The sequence below is a fragment of the Denticeps clupeoides genome, chromosome 20 (assembly GCF_900700375.1).
Source record: "Denticeps clupeoides chromosome 20, fDenClu1.1, whole genome shotgun sequence".
Taxonomy (NCBI): Eukaryota; Metazoa; Chordata; class Actinopteri; order Clupeiformes; family Denticipitidae; genus Denticeps; species Denticeps clupeoides.
Genome location: NC_041726.1, coordinates 6,364,060 through 6,386,375, shown reverse-complemented (window position 1 = coordinate 6,386,375; position 22,316 = coordinate 6,364,060). Strand labels below are relative to the sequence as shown.

Below are 22,316 nucleotides of genomic sequence, written 5' to 3'. Positions count from 1 at the left end.
ATGCCGGACGGGGCGGGAGGAAAAGCGAGTGGATTTTCACCTTTCCATGGCTTGACGTGCAACAGACTGCTCTGAGAACCGGACGCAGCGACCCAAAACGCTCAGTTTTGTTTTGCACGGAGGACCAGTCACCTCCCTCTGCCCAGGATACACCGGGGACTGGATTAGTCAGGTTTGATATCTGACTGATCCAGTCTGATATGTGGAAGCCTACATTGTTCTGTTAATTTTTCTTGTTCTATGTTGTTAATGTTCTTCATGTCCTGAGATTGAAACTGGGCCAATTCCGGCTGGTTTTTGTGCTCCATGATGAAAAAGTTCATAATACGAGATGAACATCTAATTTGTGTTACTTATAATGTTAAAGGGCTGTATGTATAAAACGTATTCAACCAAATAAAAAAATTTAACTGTGCTATAGCTATGCTTCAGGAGACACATCTTTCATTTGAAGCTGTGGAGGGAATGGGTTGATCAGCAATATAGCTCCTCATATCACAATTGGAGGAAGAGGGGTGTCACAATGCTTTTCAATAAATCTATTTATTTTTCTCATGGGAAAATGTCTGTGATAAAGAGGGGAGGTATGTGATGGCAGTGATGGCCCAGCGGGGGCAGTGGTGGCCTAGCGGTAAAGGAAGTGGTCCCGTAATCAGAAGGTTGCCGTTTCGAATCCCCATCTGCCAAGGTGCCACTGTGCCAATGAGCAAAGCATCCCACACACTGTTCCCCGGGCGCCTGTCATGGCTGCCCACTGCTCACTCAAGGTCATGGGATAAATGCAGAGGACAAATTTCACTGTGTGCACCGTGTCCTGTGCTGCTGTGTATCACATGTGTCAATCACTTCACTTTTTTTTTAATGGTAATTGGAAGTATAGGGGGCATTAAAATAACTTTGCTCCAAACGAGGACAATCCAATTTTTTTTTTCAAGAAGATGGCATCATTGATAAAGCAGAAGGTATTATTCTGATTTGAGGGGACTTTAATTGTGTTTTGAGCTCCGTGCTGGTTCAGGTTTAAAAACCTGAAAGTCTCTAGCTCTTTTTACACTGCAGCCCCTCTTTCTACAGCAGACTCTCAGACATGTGGGTTTTAATGACAGCTTTATTAAATGGATCCAAATATTTTATTAAGACCCCAGGTCACGAGTGAGGGTTAATGGCCACTGCTCAGATTTTTTCTCACTGGGACGCAGATTAGATCCAATCCTCTCATACAGGGTAATAAGAGATTAAACCAATGCTCCTCATATGCTGTCTCTTTTTGCTGATGATATTTTATTATTTTTGGAAAATCCTATTACCACCATTCCTGCCCTTAGTGAGTCTTAATGAGTATAGTACTGTATCAGGATATAAGGTTAATACAAATAAATCTGAAGCATTAATGATTGTAGGGAACTGGCCATCACAGTTAGATAATTTGGTCTCATTTAGACATTCCACATAGGGGTTTAAATATTTGGGAGTAACAATTACCCGTAAGACCACACAATCTAATCATGAAAAGTTATTTAGGGAAATCAAAACTGACTTGAATAGATGGGACATACTTCCACTTTCTCTCCTAGGAAGACTTGAAAGTATTAGAATGAATGTTCTACCGAGATAACTGTTCGTATTGCAAAGCCTCCCTTTGCATTCAAATCATTAGAAAAATACATTTCAAAATTTATTTGGCAGAACAAAAGGCCAAGAGTGTGCCTTAAAATTCTGAAGGGAGATAAGGAAAATGGACGCCTGAGGTTGCCTAACATAAAAAATTATTATTGGGCTGCCCAAATAAGAACAATCCAGATACAATATGGGTCTCCATGGAGGAGGAGTCAATGCATGGAATATCTCTATCGCTGCTCCCATTTACTGGTCTAGTTATTGGACTGAAGTTAAGGGGCACGTAGAAAGGCTCCTTAAAGTGAATCTCTCCTGGGACCCTTGAACGTGTCTACTGGACAAATTCCCGGATTATCTGTCCCAGGATCAGAAGACTTTGCTACATCTCCTCCTAAAATAACACCCCCGTGAGTTTAAAAAAGTTTGACTTTGACCACAAAAACTGAACTTAGATCAGCCAGTTGGTTTTTTCAAGTTGCATCCTGTCAGTAAAAACTATGGCAAGACTCTCGATTTTAGTTCTGTCAATATCAAAGTACAATGTTGCCATGTCTACTTATTTTAAGTCAAAGTTAAAATCCAAGTGAACTTGATTTTAATCTCACTATATACATGTATACATAGAGACAAAATTGCAAAAGCTCTGGATTTGAAATGTAGACAATAAATTTACAGTGCATTAGAAAAACTAAAATTTGAAAATAAAATAAAAAAACAAGAGTGAAGAGTGCAAATAGATCAAGAGGTGGTAAGCAATGCATACATCTCTGTAATATATATGAATATAATGCGAAAAATGATATGATATTAAGAAAGAATATTTTAGAGTGGTAGCATGATTCACAGTTTAAAAAAATATGACAGTTTGTGAAAAGCATCAGCATGAAAGTGACAAACGCAGAGTGCAAAATACATACATGTATTGGATGCCCTTTTGGCAAATCAAATAATTCAGTTATTTGAACGCTGTAAAAATCCTACTTAACATGTTTGTAAGCTTCTTGTCTCTCTTTCAGGTTCAGGTTGCTTTTTTTGTAGCTGATCTGGCAACAGTGACAGCTGCTGCGGCTTCGGGTGTCATAAGGTTTTATTAATATCAGCACCTGTGGTATGAATTCATGTGCAAGATACAGGGCCTCTGGCTGGCCTGTGCCATTTACATACTGTGAAACATATTTATTGTTTATGATTTACTTGAACTGTGCAGATACAAAATTAATCCTATAAATGTTTTGAAAAACTTGTTTCTTTCAAAGACAGACTTGGCAACACTGCCTCTTTTTACACTACAGACCTGTGTGTCTTGACCTCTGATAATAAATAAAGTTGTGTTTCCTTACTCTGCTTTTTTTACATTGTACCATTGGCAGAAATGTTTTGATGATACAACCATTGTTCGGTGTGTCGTGGAAAATAAAGATTCCAATCATCTCAAATTCAAATTTTATTTGTCACATACATAGTCATACACGGTATGATATGCAGTGAAATGCTTTTTGCGACTGCTACAGACCACAGTATTGCAAATGTTGCAAGTATACAATGAAGACCAATATGCAAATATTGCAAACATAACCAAATATTACACTTTTACGTCTTTAACATAAAATATGTGTAACAGGTAGGGTGAAGGTGTGCAAATGAGTGAAAGCCAATGTATAGGAAAAAAAAAAAGAGCAGAGATTGTGCAAAGAGAAAAAAAGTGCATAGATTTTGTGCAAAGTGATTTTGTGCAAAGAGTCCAGATTGATTGAAGGTGAAAGTGCTGGAGTTCTATGTACTGTTGTTGTTGAGAGTTCGGACAGCCTGCGGGAAGAAGCTCCTCCTCATTCTCTCTGTGTTGGACTTCAAGGAGCGAAAGCGCTTCCCTGATCGCAGCAGAGAGAAGAGTCCATTGTTGGGGTGGCTGAGGTCCTTCACTATCTTCCTGGCCCTGGTGCAGCACCGTTTGCTGTAGATAGACTGAAGGTCAGGGAGCTTGGTACGGATGATTCGTTCGGCTGATCGAACCACCCTTTGTAGGGCTCGCCTGTCCTGCATGGTGCTGTTCCCGAACCAGGTTGAGATATTTATAATAACCCAGCTCAATGAGAAAAAAAATTATTGAGAGCCTCTGCTGCGCAGCAGGAAAAACTCTGTCTGACTAAGGTACCCACATGTATTTATATCGTGTTCACCTGTGTCCCTGAGAAAGACAATTAACCCTAAGTTGCTCCAGGGGGGACTGTCCCTGTCACTACTGATTGTAAGTTGCTCTGGATAAGGGCGTCTGGTAAATGCTCTAAATGTAAATGTAAAATGTAAGTGGGATTTGAACCTGTGACTCCGTAGTCTTCTGGTTCATAGGCAAGTGTGTTACTCACTAGGCTACTACCATCCCAACCCTGAAATGTTATTTGTAATAAAACTGAGCAGAAGAGGATAGACATGGAAGAGAATTATAACCATCTGCAGTGACGTCTGATTATCATGCCACGATTATGCACACGCTCAATATTTATGAAAAAAAAATTTCAATAAACAGAAGAAAAAGAAAACGTTCAAACACCATGGAGAAATGGAAAACACATTACATTTACATTTACAGCATTTATCAGACGCCCTTATCCAGAGCGACTTACAATCAGTAGTTACAGGGACAGTCTCCCTGGAGCAACTTAGGGTTAAGTGTCTTGCTCAGGGACACAATGGTAGTAAGTGGGATTCGAACCCGGGTCTTCTGGTTCATAGGCGAGTGTGTTACCCACTAGGCTACTACCTACCACTCAAAACACCATAGCAATTGTGAAATAATATCAACACGGACCCCTGGTGTCACGTCTACGGACTTACGGGGGAAGGAAGCGCAGAAGCAGGACATGCTGGGAAGGGGGTTTTATTAACAAATAAACAATAAATACAAAAAAACAGCGGCGCGGTGACCAAAACGGGAAATAAAGGGGAGTCAACTTAAGTAAAGAACATAAACAAACCTGCAGGCGTGTGCCGCTTGCCAGAACTCAAAAATACACACATTAACATACGTGCACTAAGGTCCACTAAAATGTCGTCCCTTTCGAAGGGACGGAAATCTAGGGGTTTTATGCATCGTCAGGATTGGCCACCGGTGATGAGCCCAGCTGCAGTCAATCCTGACCCCTGGTGCTCCAGCAGACCTCAGCGTCACACTTTTGTTGGGGCCCGTGTCTGGTCATCACTGTGGTAAGTGTGCTGTGGGCCTCTAAGGAATTTTCCGCAGCATTGAAATGATTTCCGCATTAATTATTGCATTCACTACATGAAACATGACATAACAATCTGATCATAATTGTGTGATTATTACAAAAAAGGTGAAGTTGCTGAAGTCGGCGTCAAAACAATGCTGATCATTAATTGTTCCTGTAATTAGATAAAACAAAACAGGCAAAGTAAAAAAATGAAATAAACACAGGTGAACTCAAAAGTGCAACGAATTCATATAACATCTGTTAATAAGACGTAAATAATTTTAAAGCCATAGTTACATGCACGGCTCGACTGAAATGTTCTTTTTATTTCAGACCAATTTGCTTTTATTGTCACATCACTTGTCAGTGTTTTCATGCACGTCTTCTGGTCACTCGTTCTTCACACTATTCAGTATGACAAATAAAGCTATCAGGATCTCCTTTATCATTCCACTGGTGATGCTTCATAACTTGCACAGCGGCTACTAAACTTTGTCCGCTTCATTATGCAACAGGGGATTTGATGTTTTGTCACTGCCAGCACTATCTTGGCCTGGTCAAAGGGAATGAAATTAGGATGGAAATTTGGCAGCATATAAATATTCTCAACAAAGATTTACAATAATCTTACCTGAGTCTGTGCTCCTTTGACTACTTCCTGAATCTGAAAGAAGACAACATACCCTGGCTTGTTACATGTCAAAAGTACACATCTGTTATAATTACATGGCCTGGTCAAATAATTATATGGACAAACAAATAATACAAAACATGAAGAAATACTTCAATCAGCTGCATCTAGCCACTGAATGTTGTCACCTTGATCTTTTGGGGTTGTCAGCACTGTCTAGGCCAGCAAAGCTGCTATGACCTAGTCAAAGGAAAAATTAAGTATATAATTGCTTCATGGTGAAAGGAGGGCTTCCAATATAAAATATATAACATTACCTGAGTCAGTGCCCTGGACACTTCCGTCTGGTACTGCAAGAGAAAAACACTCAATGCATGAAATTTTGATGGAAAAAATGGCTATATAAATTTTTTTGAAATTTGACATCCAATAAAGTCATGGACATCTAGACTGCCACCATCAACACAGCATACACAAAATATCATTCTGATGTTGATAACCATTTGTATGTGAATTATTAGAGGGTCTCACCAGATCCGTTTGCAACAATGTGGCTGACAACTTGAACAGATTCTGAAAATGCAGCACAGGTCTTAAACATTCTGATTACAAAATGAGACCTATCAGTTCCATTGGCTTCAGCATTTTGTCCTAAAAGGAACTATATTCATTGATGTGTGTGTAACATAACATGACAATAAAGAAATGTTAAGGAAATGTAAAGCCCTGACCATAAACCAGTGTAAATGATGCAGAAATACTGAATTAAGCTATTCTTTTAAAGATGTTCTCTATGGAGCAAAAATGTAATATTGTAAACAAAATACTAATATATTGTCCAAGCTCCTGAAAATGCATCTCAGGTCTTTTATTAAAAATCCTAATTATAATACTTTGTATTTAGGCAAGAATGTGGACATGAGAACAGTAGATATAAATGTACTGATTTAAGATACAAAGGGGGACCTACCAGTTCCATTGGTTTTAGCATTTTTGCCTAAAAGGAAAAATATTCATTGATGTGTGTGTAACATTGAATGAAATGTTAAGGAACTACCAAGTTCTGAGCATAAACCATTGGAAATGATGCAGAAATTCTGAATTGAGCATTTCTTATAAAAGCATCTCTGTGGAGCAGAAATGTAATATAGTAAACAAAAGACTGATCTACATCCTTATTAAAATACTTTGTATTTAGGCAAAAGTTTAGACATGAGAACAGTAGACATGAAAGTATTGACTAAAAATACAAAATGGGACCTACCAGTTCCATTGGCGTCAGCATTTTTGCCTAAAAGGAACAATATTCATTGATGTGTGTAACATTGAAAGACAATCAGGACATGTTAAAGAACTACCGGACAATAAACTAGTGTAAATGATGCAGAAATACTGAACTGAGCTATTCTTTTAAAGGCATTCACTATGATGCAGAAATGTCTTTTATTAGATGTAGGACAAGAAAACAGTAGGTATGAATGTATTGGACGAAGGACAATGTTGACAATTTTTACCTGAAGAAAATTATATTTATTGTTGTGTACAGGGAGGTGTAGTCACACAAACACACATACTGTCACAACCATGGTGGTATGACGAGGCAGGTGAACGGAGATGATGACGAGGAAGAAGGACCGGGGTTTAATGGGCAAAGAACAAGACAGGGGAGACATCCAGTAACTGGTGAACATGTAACATAACAAAGACCCGACAGCGAACAGAAACGAACAGGACAGCTTTATACATTAGACACAGGTGAACACGATTAGGGAACATTACACACAACAACACTGAAACTCCAGTCCGGATCCCGGACTGGAGTAACCCCTTCCGGACCAGGTCATGACAGTACCCCCCCTGCTAGGCACGATACCCGCCTGCTTTGGCGGGCCCGCCAAAGCAGTCCACGAAGGAGGGAAGGTAGTCCATACACTGAGTAGACGATGAAATGAGTCGAGATGAGTTGAGAAGAATCGATTCGAGACGAGAAGAGATGAGAAGAATCGATTCGAGACGAGAAGAGATGAGAAGATGAATAACTGAGATGAATGGTAAATGAATGATGACTGTTCCGGTATTCACAATGGACGAGCGACGGTAGTCCTGCGCAGACGGCTTCAAGCTAGTGTGGTACCGGCACCTCATCTGCCGTCTGCAGGCACCCGCCCTCACAGTCAATCTCCGGCTCACCCCGCTGAATGGCAGCTCCTCACCTTCAAAGCCACCATACACAGGACCTAGAGGCAGGGGTCGGGACCCTGCAGAAAATGAAGCCAACTTTTGCCAGGGACAAGGAAGCTGGTGGCGTCCTCCCGGTGAGTCGCGGCTCCTTTGATATCAGCGCTTGTAATTCTCCGCTTGTAAATGACAATCCCAACGATGAGACCTATGACGATAAGAACTACAATAATTCCCAGTATACCTTGACCTTGGTCTGTGGCATAGTTTCCATCTATAAAACAAAAGCAGAATAAATAATTATTTTATTATATCAATGATGTAAGTTATGTAGCTGATAAAAATTACCCCATTTCACAATTACTGGTTTCTCAAGGCTCCTGTGGATCACCTCACATTCGTACTCTGCCTTGTCAGACTCGGGGATCTCCACGCTTTTCCTCAGCTGGTGGGTGTCATCATCGTTGGGCAAAACGTCACCAGTCCGCACACCGTCAGTTTCAGTCAGAGTAATGTTGTCCTTCTTTATATTCAGTAGAATATCTTTGGGATAGAAGCCTGTGGCGAAGCAGGTCAGGAGAAGCTTGTTTGGCGAAGTTGTCTTCTTTGCCAATGAATAAACTCTTGGAGCAGCTTTAAAGATTAAAATATTAAAAATGTATCATGTCACAGACACCAAACAACACCAGCAGTTTAGCTACAAGCAGACAGCAGAACTTACAATCTTTAGCAAACATCTCAAGTTCTTTTTCTCCGTACTTCATGAATTTGCTGAGCCAGTCCACACACTCGCTCTCCAGGTAGTTCTTGGTGTACTGGTTGAGGATGGACAACCTGTCCCACTTCTGTTTAGTGGGTACAGCTGCACTTGTTGGGGCGACCCACTGCGAGTTGGAGTTATCAAACGACAGGAAGTCCCTGCCGTCATAACTGTACTCGTCAACACCCTTCATGAATTTTGGTTTCCCATCTGCCCGCGGCTCGATCTCACAGCCATGTCTCCACTGCAGCACGTGAATATCTAAAATAGATCATTCTAATAAATATAATGTATAAATATTCAAATACTAAATTAAAGTAATATTGCAATTTGAACAAATAAACGACAGTAAGGCCTTCTGACTCGCCAGAATTATTTTGCATCATGCGTCCCATCAGAATGTTGATGTTGACTTTGAACCACTGCTCCTTACTCCTCCGTGACTGAGTCCCTTTAATCCAGTAATCATTTGTATTCCTTTCTTCCATCCAGTCCTGTTTAGGAACCTTCACCTGATCCCTGCTGTTGTAGTAGTCGATCTGTCGGTCATCCAGCAGGCCCATGGCCACGAATTCAAAGATGCCAGGAGCAGCCACGGGTTTCGACAGTGCAGTGTACACATAGTAGAGGGAATGGCGCTCTGGGATCTGCTGGATTGCTGTATGTGATGATACGGTCAGATTAGACAGGAACATGAAAGTTAAAAGTGAATGTGTTTAGTTGTCACATGTGACACAACAGCACAGCACCCAGTGCACACAGTGAAATGTGGTCTCTGCATTTAACCCATCCCCTATGGGAGCAGTGGGCAGCCATGACAGGCGCCGGGGAGCAGTGTGTGGGGACAGTACTTTGCTCAGTGGCACCTTAGTGGCACCTTGATTTCCATACCAGCTAGGCCATATAATGGACATAATGGACATTTACAACACACGCTGCATCAGAAAAGCAACCAGCATTGTGAAGGACTCTACACACCCCTCACATGCACTCTTCACCCTCCTGGAAAAAGGTACCAAAGCATTTGGGTCTTCGCTATCAAACTATGCAATAGCTTCTTTCCACAGGCCATCAGACAACTGAACACTCAGAGACTTTTCTCTTTGGACTGACATACACACACACACAACCTCTGTCATTAGCTATTATTGCACTGTTCCATTTTGCAGAGCAGTATTTGCACTATTTTACTTTTTTTTACAATTTTTTTCAACTATTTTCTTAAGGCTAAGATGGACAGAGAGGTTGATGTCCAGTGGTGAGGCATTCCAGAGTTTTGGAGCTATAGCTGCAAAGGACGTATCACCCTTGGATTTTAGGCGTGTTCGAGGGACAACCAGAAGGACAACCATTGGATGATCTTAGGGTTTTGTCTAAATTTTTTTTTTGGAGTTGGTTAGCAATATATGCAGTTTGGTCATTCAGTGCTTTAAAAACAAGGAGTAAAATTTTGAACTTAATTCTAAAATCAACTGGTACCCAGTGTAGAGACTCTTAAACCAGTTTACTATTATCTATTTTCTATGTATCGGTTAAAACCCTTGCTGCTGCATTTTGGACTAATTGCAGGTGGGCAATTGAGGACTTATTTAGACCTGCATATAAACCATTGCAATAATCTTTTTTTAATGTTTCATTTGTGATTTTCAATTTTTCAACAACAAGCAAATAACAGCTGTTGACCAATATCCACCCACCACCCTCAGCCCCACCCGTCAAACAGCAAGGAGAAAAAAAAAGCAAATAAATAATAAAAACGAAATAAAAAAGTCTCCTCTCAGTGTTATAGTATTTTACTTTGTATATGCATTAAGAAATGACATGCCTATGCTGGATGATTTAACATAATCAATAAACGGTGACCATATCTCCTTGAACCTTTCCTGACGATTAGCTTGACTGCATCGCAGTTTTTCCAACTGCAACATGGAGAGCATTTCCTTAATCCAACCATTGAAAGAGGGGGGCTTGTCTCATTTCCACAACAGAAGAATAATTCTTTTGGCCATTAATGAGGCGAAAGCTACCACCTTGGCTTGACTAATACAAAATGCAGCAGCACGACTGATCTTCAACTTTCCCAAATTCTCCCACACCGCCCCTCTGTTACGTTCCCTCCACTGGCTTCCAGTAGCTGCACGCATCAGGTTCAAAATACTGATGCTGGCCTACAAAGCCAGACATGGAGTAGCACCATCCTACCTCACAGCCCTTATTATACCCCCAGAAATTGTCCAATGACTGGCAGTTCCAGAACATGTGGCCTAAAGTAACTGGCCCTTGGTGACATCGTAGGCACTCCGAGCTGGTATTAGGAAACATTTTTGCTATCTTATCTGCTGAGTAGTGCAGATGATGTAGTACTTTAAACTGGATCAAACATTGTCTAATACAGACCGAGGAGGTATGAATAGCTTCTAGGCACTGTTGCCAGCTCTCACCCGTAACTACAATGTTAAGATCCTGCTCCCATGGCACTTTAGTTTTCTCCCATGAATGTGAATAAATATTCTGGATCAGAGTATATAATTTTGATATATTTCCTCTCATGAAGGGGTCCAGAGCAAGAATTTCATCTGCAGCATTTTTAGCTGGTGAATGTAAAGATCTAAAGTGTTTGCTCACAAAACTTCTAATCTGTAGGAATCTATAGAAATCTATTGTAACCTTTTTTGTAATGTTTCGAATGTCATAAGCGTTCCATCAGCAAAGAGGTCTTTGATAAAGATCAAGCCATTGTTGTGCCAGGTTTGAAATGCTGCATCCGTTTGAGATGGTGAGAAAAGATGGTTATTGAAAAGGGGAAAGAATAAGCTTAGTTGTTTCCTAAACTGGAGCCAAATCTTAAGTGAGTGTTTTACTACAGGATTAAGGAGGTGTGAGTACGGCTGCATAGATGTAGGAGTGCTCATTAAGGAAATAGGAGAAAGCGCTGAATCACCGTGCAATTCCATGTCTGCCCAAGCAGGGCCAGGATTATCACGCCACGCAAAGATCCAGCATATTAATTTACTTATGTTTGATGCGCAATAGTAATACATGAAGTTTGGCAAACCCATACCACCTGCTGCTTTAGGCATTTCCCGGAAAATATTCCTCATCCACGGGACAGATTTATTCCACACAAATGAAGAAATTAAAGAACCTAACTCCTTGAAGACAGACAGGAATAATTTGGAATAAATACAGAAAGTGTGGTAGGACTACCATCTAAATGGTATTCACTCTTCCAGCCAAAGAAATGGGCAATGAAGACCATTGTGAGAAATCGTTTTTTGTGCACTCAAGTACAGTTTTAAATCTGCGCTCATAAAGGTCCTTATAAGAACGGGGGACATTAATTCCCAAATAGGTAAATTCCACAACCTGCTTAAACGGAAAGGAACTAAGATCCTGTGACATTGCTAACTGATTAACCTGCCAAATGGTGCTTTTTTGAAAATTTCAGTTTATAGCCTGAAATTAAACTATATGATCGTAATAGTTTCATGAGGACTGGTAAATGCTGCTGTAAATGGTATGGATTCTAAAGGGTTAGACAAATATATTAGAAGATCATCTGCATAAAGTGACACCTTAATGAGTTTTATTAAATTGGTTCACACCTGTAATCCTCTCCTCTTTCCTAAGGGAAATCACCAAAGGCTCTATAACTAAATCAAAAAGGAATGGTGACAGACAGCAACTAGGGCTGCAACTATTTAATATTTTTGGAATTGAGTATTGCATCGTTTTTTTTTTTCATCGATTAATCGAGTAATCGAATAAATCATACTTTTGTGTTTTTAAACAACTCTATCAATAGTGTGTTATGCAACATGAAAATCATCTTAAAATGAGCAAGCAATTGGCTGTTATTCCTCACAAAAAAAGTTTTTTATTCAAACTCACTACCTTTATTAGGTCAAAGCTTAAAACCTTTGGGTTACTGGCTCCATAACTAAGCCCATTTAATCAATCTTTCTGTGAAACATTCATGATGTACATGAAAAAAAAAAATGAAACATAGGTTAGCCTATTTGTCCTTAGTTTTATTTTAATTAAAAAAAGGAAAAAGGGGTGTACCCCCTGCTATAGCCCATCTGAGAATAACGAGAGAAAAAAAGTATAAAGGTACAAAAAAGTAAAAAGAAAATGTAAATAAACAATTCAAGTATTACTAATAATCCAACTTAAACAATATAGTTCAGTTTCCAGTTGTATCCAGATGAGGTAGGTACGTAAAATGTTTGTCTTTGTGCAATGTTATGTGCAAAATAGAGAGAGACAGAATTTGTCTTAGTGCATGTGTGTGCAATGCATGTGCAAGCCTGCGCCACTGTGATGTACAATAAATGCTATAAACTCGCCCCAAAAGTAAATCAATATGCTAATGAATTGTCACTGGCCGAGTTCGGGGACGCATTTGCAGGCAAAAGGGGGCAGGCAAACTCAAGGTCAATGGCGGGCGAAGGTCGTGGTCACACTGGAGAATCAGATTAGAGATCGTCGTCACAAGAGGGGCAGGCAAAGTTCTAGGTCGGGGACAGGCAAAGGTCGTGGTCATGGACATCAATCAGTTGGGCGTGGGAAAATAAGGCTGGCATCTATGGAAGTAAATTCGTCAAAGAGCGGGCAGTGTTTCCTCAGTGTCATCTAGCTTTTATACTTGGTGCTGCCCGCTCTCACTTCCGTTTCCGGGTTGCCGTCTCCCCGGCTTGTGTGGCACTCTCTGGTGGGCTGGAGGTGTATTGGCCGTGACATTAATGTATATTAGTCCATCTGTTGCATTTATTATTACTACCTAATGAATGGGGAAGGCGCGTTTTGAGATGTAACCAAATCAGAGTGTGGGTGTGGGTGTGTGTGTGTGCGGGAGAGATGAATTACATGAGGGAGATCTTGGTGTATTTGCTCTCTTGCTCGTCTTGCTTTTATGCCTCATCACTTTAACTGCCATAAATGTAAATTATGTCAAAATGTTTAATTTATTGTGTTTACTTATTTTCTTCATTTTATAAACATTGTTTCGTTTATGGGTAGGAACCAAGTTACATTCCGTGTTGCACACAGTCACATTTAAGTGACACAAAAGGGTTAAGAAGCTAGAAGATGCCGTAAATTAAAGAAGGCATAAATAAGTTGTTAAAGGTGAAAGTAAGCTGTGAAGAAGAGAAAGAAAAAGTTGGAAGTGTTTCTTGTTAAGTTTTGTTTCTAAAGCAAATTTATTCCCTCACGGTTACGTGCAGCCAGCGAGGTACGTTTAACTGTGTTTCTGTTTTATTGTGCATTTGTCAATTTTAGTTTAAATGTTTATTTGTTATATTTACATTGATCATTCTGTACATTTATGTAATGACAGTTTGACGGTGGATTTATGGTGGATTTATGGTGGATTTTATGGTGGATTGGCGGAGAAGTGTAACGAAGGAATAAATCCATCTGTGACTGATGAACCGCGGTGTCGTGTATTAACTGGAGGGAGTAAAATCACTATCGACTCATTACACAAATAATTACAAATAATGTACGTTCTTAGAAGCGCTAATGTCAGTTAAAAATGATAAAAATACGATACCTCGTAGAAGCCCTGACTCCGCTTGGAGAAGTGCGGTTCACGTAAGGATGATTTCGGTTAAGGTGCTGTAGCATTGACGAAGTACTACTATGGTAAGCCAGTTCCGTTTTACAGTGTATACACCGCACTACGTTGTCCACCTTATGCAGCGTAAAATGGTCCCAAACATTTATGCCTTTTACGCACACCGGTATCTTCATTTTCCGCCAATAAATCACGCCTCCTGAAATGCACTTCAGTTAAAACAGTCCGATTTGCACATATCGAGTTGCACAGGGGAGTGATCCAAGATCATAAGACCGGACCGCTATAGTGCGGTTTACAGTATTAAAACCCAACAGTAAAACTTACCTGTCGCAGAAAAGACACAAAAGCCAAATAACAATATCTTCCACATAACATAACACCCCCGTGAGTTTAAATTAAATGAAAGTTTGACTTTGACCACAAAAACTGAACTTAGATCAGCCAGTTGCATCCTGTCAGTAAAGATTATGGCAAGACTCTTGCTTTTGGTTCTGTCAATATCAAAGTACAGTGTTGCCATGTCTGCTTATTTTAAGTTCAAATCCAAGTGAATTTGAATGTCATCTCACTATATACGAGTATACATAGAGACATCTCTGTAATATATATGAGTATAATGTGAAAAGTGATATGATATTAAGAAAGAATATATTCGAGTTATAGCATGATTCACAGTTTAAAAAATTTTCAGGTTTAGGTTGCTTGTTTTTATAGCTGATCTGGCAACAGTGACAGCTGCTGCGGCTTCGGGTGTCTTAAGGTTTTATTAATATCAGCATCTGTGGTATAAATTCATGTGCAAGATACAGGGCCTCGGGTTGGCCTGTGCAATTTACATACTATGAAACATATTTATTGTTTATGATTTCCTTGAACTGTGCAGATATAAAATTAATCAGAAAAATGTTTTGAAAAACTTGTTTCTTTCAAAGACAGACTTGGCAACTTTTTACACTACAGACCTGTGTGTCTTGGCTTCTGGTTGTGATAAGGTTGTGTTTCCTTGCCCTGCTGATTTTACGTTGTACCATTGGCAGAAATTTTTTGATGACACAGCCATTGTGATGCAGCAGAAAAACTCTGTCTGACTAAGGTACACACATGTGTTTATATCTCAACCCTTGCAGAGCAGGGACGAAGCCCTGATAAGCATGTTTTTTCCATGCTGTTGTTTTTTCCCAAAGCAGATGATTAAGCTGATCACAAACTGATTCCTGCAAATACTAAATCAAAATACACCTTTGTACATGTATAGAAAAAGCACAGAAAAACAATGCAATTTTTTTATACGCTAATAAAATCCTTCAAGCATATAAACATTATAATTTTCCATTACAGGTGCATGGAAAATGGGGAACATGAACATAAACAAATCATTGGACACGCAGATTCCTTCAGACATACAAAGCATTTCTTATAATTCCACCTATTTAAAACAGACCTACTACAGCTGAGTCACACCACATACCATACCCCTCTAAAAACAGATCATTACTAATAGGGATAATGCCACGCCCCTAGCGAACATGAACTCTTCATAATGAGTCCTGGAACGTGGGGGCACACTCCTTTACCACCGCTTCCTCAGGATACACTACGATGCTGTGCAGCAAGTAGTTTTTGTATTCACAGTTATTATTCACCCTCCACCACGTGCCAGTTCTTGTGTATGTACGTGAATGTACTGTGTTTACCCACCTCTGTGTGCTCCAGAATATGTGGGTGCGTCAGACCCACCCGTCTTCTTAAATGCGAATATGTGTCACGACAGTCAGAACAACACAACACACATCAGAATCCACAAACACTACACATACATAGATGCTTATATTGCATACACACATACAGTGCCTAAAACCATACACTGTACATTGTCACACTACCATGTCTTTTTTTTTTTTTGTTTTATTAATATGTTCCTGGCTGCTATGATGACAATGTAATTTCATCACCTCCAGAGATTAGTAAAGTTCTATCTTAATATCTCTCCAACTATCTCTGCTAGTTAGATGGCCACCAAAACCATGATTATTCCTGTGTTCTCTAGTGTTGGACTGATGAAGTGATCTGTGTGCCATCAGCTACATCAGCATTTTTTATAATAATTAATATGTATAATTAGCTAACCATATGTACATCACTGCTTTACTTTTATACTTTAAGTTGCTGGGGACACATGGCTTTTTTTCCAGTCAGTGAATGGGGTGTGCTCAGTCAGTATTGAGGTGAAACTGACCGTGTTTGGGCAAGTTGTATAGTTTCAGGGATCATGGAGAGCACAACAGAATCAAATGTGTGTTAAAAACAGAATCCAAAAATGTTATCTATATGGCATCAGTGTTTAAGGCAAAATTAGGTACTAGGTCAATACCCTCTTTGTGAAAATAAAAATAAACATATTAATATTAATACAAATTAATTAAAATGTATAAATAAGCAAACTAATAAAAATTGTATCAAATAGGTTATGTATAGGTAGTTGTCAGGATTGCCTGCAGCTGGGCTCCACACCTGACTCCAATCCTGACACCCCATAAATGCCAGAGACTTCCACCCCTTCGAGATCTCCGGCATTTTCGTGGACTCTCTGCACGAACTTGACCTGGTTTAGTTTCATATGTGTTTTGAGTTCTGGCAATTGCCACACGCTTGCGGGTTTGTTTGTGTTTATTCCCCTTTATTTCCCGTTTTGGCCACCGCGCCATTGTTTATTTGTGTTTACTGTTTGTTTATTAATAAAACCCCATTCCCAGAATGTCAAACCTCTGCGCTTCCTTCCCCCGTAAGCCCGTAGCCGTGACAGTAGTATGACACATGCTTCTCTCAAAGAGAGGTGAAGTACAAATCCAATTGCAGAACATTTGGGGCTTTGTACAAAACTAAAGGACAATATTTTATCCACAACAGACCATATGTAACATCAGTGAAATTGTACACCTTCATGCACTAAATAGGCTTTGATGAAAAAAGTTTGCACAGGGGCAACTAATGACTGAAAAAGTGAAAAAAGGTTCAGCTGGTTGATCACTCACACTGCTCTGCTCTCTCCTGACCCTGTTCAAATTTCTCAGTGTCTACATTTGTTAAAATGGCTCCGGTGATTTGAAAATCTCTTAGTCTTCATTTTATTAAAATTCCAGAAGACCTTTCCTGAAATTTGACTGTAATATCACAATTTGATAAATATGTCGAACTAAATCTATAGAAGTAAGGCTCGCCAGAATTATTTTGCTTCATGCGTTCCATCAGAATGTTGATGTTGACTTTGAACCACTGCTCCTTAGTCCTCCGTGACTGAGTCCCTTTATTCCAGTAATCTTTTGTATTCCTTTCTTCCATCCAGTCCTGTTTAGGGACCTTCACCTGATCCTCACCCTGCCCCTTCTGTATACTTCTGGAGACTGCAGACCTGTGTGTCTTGGGAACATAGACATTGGGACAAGTACAGCGACCTGGTGGGGGTGTGCGATGGAATATGATTTTATATATATGATGCATATATTCAAGAGCCTTATTTAAGTATAAAGTAAGGTTTTTTAAGCATTTGCTTGGTGATCTATAGTGACTCAACTGTTCGAACACCCAGTGAAATTTCATTCCACCACCTGGTCACCGAGACAGAGAAGAGTCTAGATGAATGCTTTCCTAGTGCCTTGAGAGATGCTGGTACCAGTGGAGCAGTGCTGGAGGATTGGAGAGATCGAGTGATTTGAGCGAGGAGTGATGAGGGATCTGAGGTAGGAGGGTGCTGATTTTTTTTTGGCCTTGTAGGCCAGCATCAGTATTTTGAATCTGATGCAGGCAGCTACCAGAAGCCAGTGGAAGGAAGGTAGACATGTAGTATTTGAACTTGGGATGGTTTAAAAAAAAAAAAAAAGGTCATGCTGCAGCATTCTGGATCAGTTAAACCAGCCTGAAATGAATTACAGTAGTTCAGTTTGGAGATGACCACAGATTGGACGAGTTTCTGAGTAGCCTGTGTTGATAAATTGCCGATTCTCCTCTAAAATCATAAGTCAAAGTGAAAATCCATCAGTAAGAATTCAGAGTGTCCATGTCAGGGAGGACACATTTTAATACAAATGACCTGGATGTTATTGCTGTGTGCTGATAGGACCGTGTCTGCTAGTCCTGCATGTGTGGAACATCTACACCAACGTTTGAATGAAGGAAACAAAGAGCAATTGAACCATTTGTCCAAAAGGTTAATTCGCTGCACAGCGGCGCACTTATTAATTCCTTAACTGGTTTGAATTTGATACCCGTGGAAATGAAAACTGTCCCCTGCTGAAGTTAAGCCGCTTGGCCAATGTGGACGAGACACAGCCATCGATTTCCTGTAAATGGAATAAAAAGTGCCTCTGCCTTGGGGGGCCAGTTTAATAAGATACAGGAAGCGTCATCCATGGATGAAATAGGACATGCCCTATTGATCAGATGAACAGTGAACAGATTATTGTTAGGTCTGGGCTTCGCAATCTAGGAATTTTGCAGTCGTCTGCACAAATTATCTTAACAAATGATACAATTATTCGAAAGTGATGCTCTCATGTTATAGTTTTGCAATATACAGCAGGATGGGAGTACACAATAAGCTGACGCTAGAATTTTTAATAAATTCAAACTTCAATTCGTGTCAACTTCTCATGCAAACCTCACCTGAACACTAACGCAGTAATGCGGTTTTGTGCTATGAAACGTGGGAGTCATTAAGGTCAACTAATGGAAACAGACAATTTTCAAATTGTTTGATTACCTCATTGCCTCGTCTCTCGGAGCAGACGCTGATTGATTTATTTCGATGGCCTATAAATCCATCCCAGCCCAAGCCTAGCAGCGGTTCTCTTGCGGCTGTCATGCGGGTACAGGCGCGGGGAATACAGAAGATCAGCGGATTTTGAGTTAAAAAGGTGTGTTTTGGAGTTTCGGAACAAAATGGGAACTGATTCACAATGGGAACACGGCTCACTTATGTAATGGATGCTTTGTCCAGAAATCTTTAAATTAAAGGTAAGTGTCTGGTTTTTAAACATTTAATTGTTCGGAGACTGAATAAGTTTGTGCTCACCTTAGGATAAAAAAAATGATACCTTGATTTTTCAAAAATGTATTGCAACAAAATATTAGAAATACTAATAAAGCTGGTTTTTGATAGATATTTGATAGTCTTTAAAGACAGGTTATTTATCAGATTGCTGTAAAGGATGCAGTGAATCTGCTGAAGGCAACGGGTTGTTTTTAATGACGAACCTAATTCATAAATTACACATTACACTTCAACAGCCAGCCACTTAAACGATTCCCCATTTTTTTGTACTTCCAAGCAAATCCTGCTGGGTGATGGGGGACTGGAACTTCCTGGGTGGAATTCTGGAGGAGGTGCACATTCACTCCACCATGGTGGGGAAAATCTGGCTGACCATCCTGTTCATCTTCCGCATGCTGGTGCTCGGGGTGGCCGCGGAGGACGTGTGGAATGACGAGCAGTCCGACTTCGTCTGCAACACCGAGCAGCCCGGGTGCCGCAACGTGTGCTACGATCGCGCCTTCCCCGTATCGCTCGTCCGCTACTGGGTGCTGCAGGTCATCTTCGTGTCCTCGCCGTCGCTGGTCTACATGGGCCACGCCATCTACCAGCTGCGGGCGCTGGAGAAAGAGCGCCACTGCAAGAGGGTGGCGCTGCGGTGCCAGCTGGAGGCGGTGGACACGGAGCTTGCGGAGGTCCGGAGGCGCATGGAGAGGGAGCTTCGGCAGCTGGAGCAGGGCAAGCTCAACAAGGCTCCTCTGCGGGGCTCCCTGCTCCGCACCTACGTGGCGCACGTCCTCGCGCGCTCCCTGGTCGAGGTTGGCTTCATGATTGGCCAGTATCTGCTCTACGGCGGCGATCTGGCCGCCCTCTTCGAGTGCGAGCAGGAGCCGTGCCCCAACGCGGTGCACTGCTTCGTGTCGCGGCCCACGGAGAAGAGCGTGTTCATGGCGTTCATGCAGGCCATCGCCGCGGTGTCGCTCGTGCTCAGCTTGCTGGAGCTCCTGCACCTGGCCTACAGAAAAATGCAAAAGGGCCTCCTGGACTACTACCCCCGCCTCAAAAGCGAGCTGGACCTCTACCACGTCACCAAGTCCAAAAAGAACTCGATGGTTCACACGGTGTACCTGGGAGCCACTGGCGGCAAGCCCTCCATCCCCACGGCAACCCACGGCTACACCCTTCTTCTGGAAAAGCAGGGCAATGGCCCTACTCATCCTGTCCTCAATGCCACCTCTTCCTTCATCCCTGTCAGGACTGATCCGAGCAGGGAGGACGCTCCGGAGAGTCACAGGGACAGCAGGAATGTTGCTCCAAGTTCAGATGAACACAACAGTGACAACGCGAGTAAGAAGACACGCTCTCCTCTTGTCGATAAGAAGCCGAAATGTGTGGGTTTGGGGCGGCACGCCCTTCCGGTGGCAGATTCAGACTTGTGTCCCTCAGTCACGGTCAGTGCCGCGAGGAAGGCAGGCAAGGTTAACGCTCCTTGGAATTGTTCCACGGTCATGGAGGACAACGCCTCCGACAGTGAAGGCTCAGGTGGCCTGGAACCAGAAATGAAAACTCGCTCCAACATTTCCGTCAGCCTAGGCACGGCCTTCTATAGGGCAGACCTCAGGAGACCAAGCAGGCCTCAGACACCAGAGTCATCATCAGAGACGAACTCATCATTGCGGCACGGCCACGACTGTCACAACACGTCTCCGACCCACAGAATGTCTCCGGCGAGAAATACCCGCAGCAGACGAGCCCCCACCGACCTACAAATCTAACGTTCCAGACTTTCTCACGTGGTCAGGAACCAGAAGAGGTTCCACCCGAGGAAGCAGCAGGCTGAGCGGGTGAGACCAGACGTTCCCCACCCAGCAACAGGAGATGCAATCTCTCCAGCAGTTCCTGGGTCTTCCCCAGAGTGTTTGGCCAGTAGGACAGCCTTCTGAGGAGCTTATTACATGGGAAACCACCTCAATGTGGAGCTCCTCATCCAGTCACTGAGAACACCTGCTACAAAGAAACCTCATTTTGGCCACTCGTATCTGCAATCTGGTTCAATCTTGTGAACACAGGTGAGGGATAGGGACATTTTTACACTTAGCTCTGTCTTCACCACGGCAGATCGGTCCTGATGCTGGCCCAATCAGTTTATCAATCACACAATACATTTTCTTCTGCTTCCAAAAGCAATATCATACAACAGTGATGAAAAAGGCATCACCCTCAGGTTAATTATGCACCTTTGATGAGGAAAAAATATTTGCGCTACACCTATACATAATTCACTGTCATTTCCAACGTTAGCTGTTGTTTAGTTGTTGTTACTAGCATGATCCGTTCTGTAAACAGTTTCAAACACATATGTATCTGTTTCTGCCTTATTATGTTGTCTACACATTGTGACCAAAGCTGCTGCCTGGAACATGCTGGACAGGAACTTACTACGTCCTATTGCACAGGACCTATTGCGAGTTTCTCACTACATTATTTTTCTTCCAACAGCGACAAATGCATATTGATAGCTATGCATATAGTAATACACAGAAGACTGTGGTGCACCACCAGAGGCTGGAGACCTACGGGTGGAGTGAATAAGCCCTTTATCTCAGGATAACAAAGTCTGTTATAAGCCAGTTGTTAGACAGCAATCTGCATCATGTTAGCATTTCTTCCATGTTGTTGTGAGAAACACATGATTTCCATTTCATCCCCCTGGAGGAGCATGGGCTCTTGTGTCTTGCACAGAGGCACAGCCATAATAGGAGGAGATGTAAGAGGTTTTTAGGTCATGACTAGGTCAAGTGCTGCTGACTCAACCTTACTTTTAATGTCTTTATGCATAAATCGCTATTGTCTTCAGTAAGCATGCAGCAAGATCATGTAGTTACCGTTGTACCTTTGGAGATCCCATTGGTATGATATAGCTGGAATTAGAATTATGCTGACTAATTATTGTGAATTTTTCAAGCATCTAGATCTGGGAAATACTGACTTTTTACAGCATACATTGGTACCAAGTGACTGACATGACTGGGATACGGTGCTCAAATCCACCATCTTTACGCCAGGGACGTAAAGTGTCTTTGTTAGGGGCAGTGGTGGCCTAGTGGTTAAGGAAGCAGCCCCGTAATCTGAAGGTTGCAGGTTCGAATTCCGATCCGTCAAGGTGCCACTGAGGTGCCACTGAGCAAAGCATAGTAAAGTGTCTTGCTCAGGGACACAATTGTAGTGAGTGGGATTTGAACCTGGGTCTTCTGGTTCATAGGCGAGTGTGTTACCCACTATCCTACTACCTATATATAAATATATAAAGTGTG

At 41.5% G+C, this 22,316-nt stretch overlaps 2 protein-coding genes and 1 long non-coding RNA gene across 6 annotated transcripts; 1 reads left to right on the top strand and 2 right to left on the bottom strand.

The window, feature by feature from the left end:
- Nucleotides 1-5,132: 5,132 nt before the first annotated feature.
- LOC114770274 (uncharacterized) lies at nt 5,133-7,088 on the bottom strand. Its single transcript, XR_003743329.1, has 7 exons — nt 6,719-7,088; nt 6,425-6,451; nt 5,986-6,027; nt 5,772-5,804; nt 5,643-5,694; nt 5,455-5,487; nt 5,133-5,376 (listed from the first exon to the last, which is right to left on the bottom strand). It is a non-coding gene; the product is annotated as an uncharacterized LOC114770274 (long non-coding RNA).
- A 100-nt stretch (nt 7,089-7,188) lies between these two features.
- Nucleotides 7,189-14,460, bottom strand: LOC114770182 (class I histocompatibility antigen, F10 alpha chain-like). 4 transcript variants are annotated; one of them, XM_028963875.1, is made up of 5 exons: nt 14,301-14,460; nt 8,760-9,050; nt 8,354-8,653; nt 7,981-8,265; nt 7,189-7,906 (listed from the first exon to the last, which is right to left on the bottom strand). In XM_028963875.1, exons 1-5 carry the CDS (start codon nt 14,425-14,427, stop codon nt 7,692-7,694), a joined length of 1,218 nt encoding a protein of 405 aa, XP_028819708.1. In that variant the 5' UTR covers nt 14,428-14,460; the 3' UTR covers nt 7,189-7,691. The 4 variants fall into 4 exon arrangements, with proteins under 4 accessions (XP_028819708.1, XP_028819710.1, XP_028819711.1 ...); XM_028963877.1 differs by having other exon boundaries at nt 8,029-8,265; XM_028963878.1 differs by having other exon boundaries at nt 7,710-7,906; nt 7,997-8,265.
- Nucleotides 14,461-18,835: 4,375 nt separating this feature from the next.
- Nucleotides 18,836-22,152, top strand: LOC114770015 (gap junction alpha-9 protein-like). Its single transcript, XM_028963596.1, has 2 exons — nt 18,836-18,986; nt 19,301-22,152. Exon 2 carries the CDS (start codon nt 19,317-19,319, stop codon nt 20,775-20,777), a length of 1,461 nt encoding a protein of 486 aa, XP_028819429.1. The 5' UTR covers nt 18,836-18,986; nt 19,301-19,316; the 3' UTR covers nt 20,778-22,152.
- The last annotated feature ends 164 nt before the right edge of the window (nt 22,153-22,316 follow it).

Coding starts and splice junctions, on each gene's coding strand:
- LOC114770015 (XM_028963596.1), top strand. CDS start 19,317: ATGGGGGACTGGAACTTCCTGGGTGGAATTCTGGAGGAGGTGCACATT.
- LOC114770182 (XM_028963875.1), bottom strand. CDS start 14,427: ATGCAACTGGCTGATCTAAGTTCAGTTTTTGTGGTCAAAGTCAAACTT. Junction 9,051..14,300: donor TTGTGTCTTTTCTGCGACAG/GTAAGTTTTACT, acceptor CATCACATACAG/CAATCCAGCAGATCCCAGAG. Junction 8,266..8,353: donor TGAGATGTTTGCTAAAGATT/GTAAGTTCTGCT, acceptor TAATCTTTAAAG/CTGCTCCAAGAGTTTATTCA.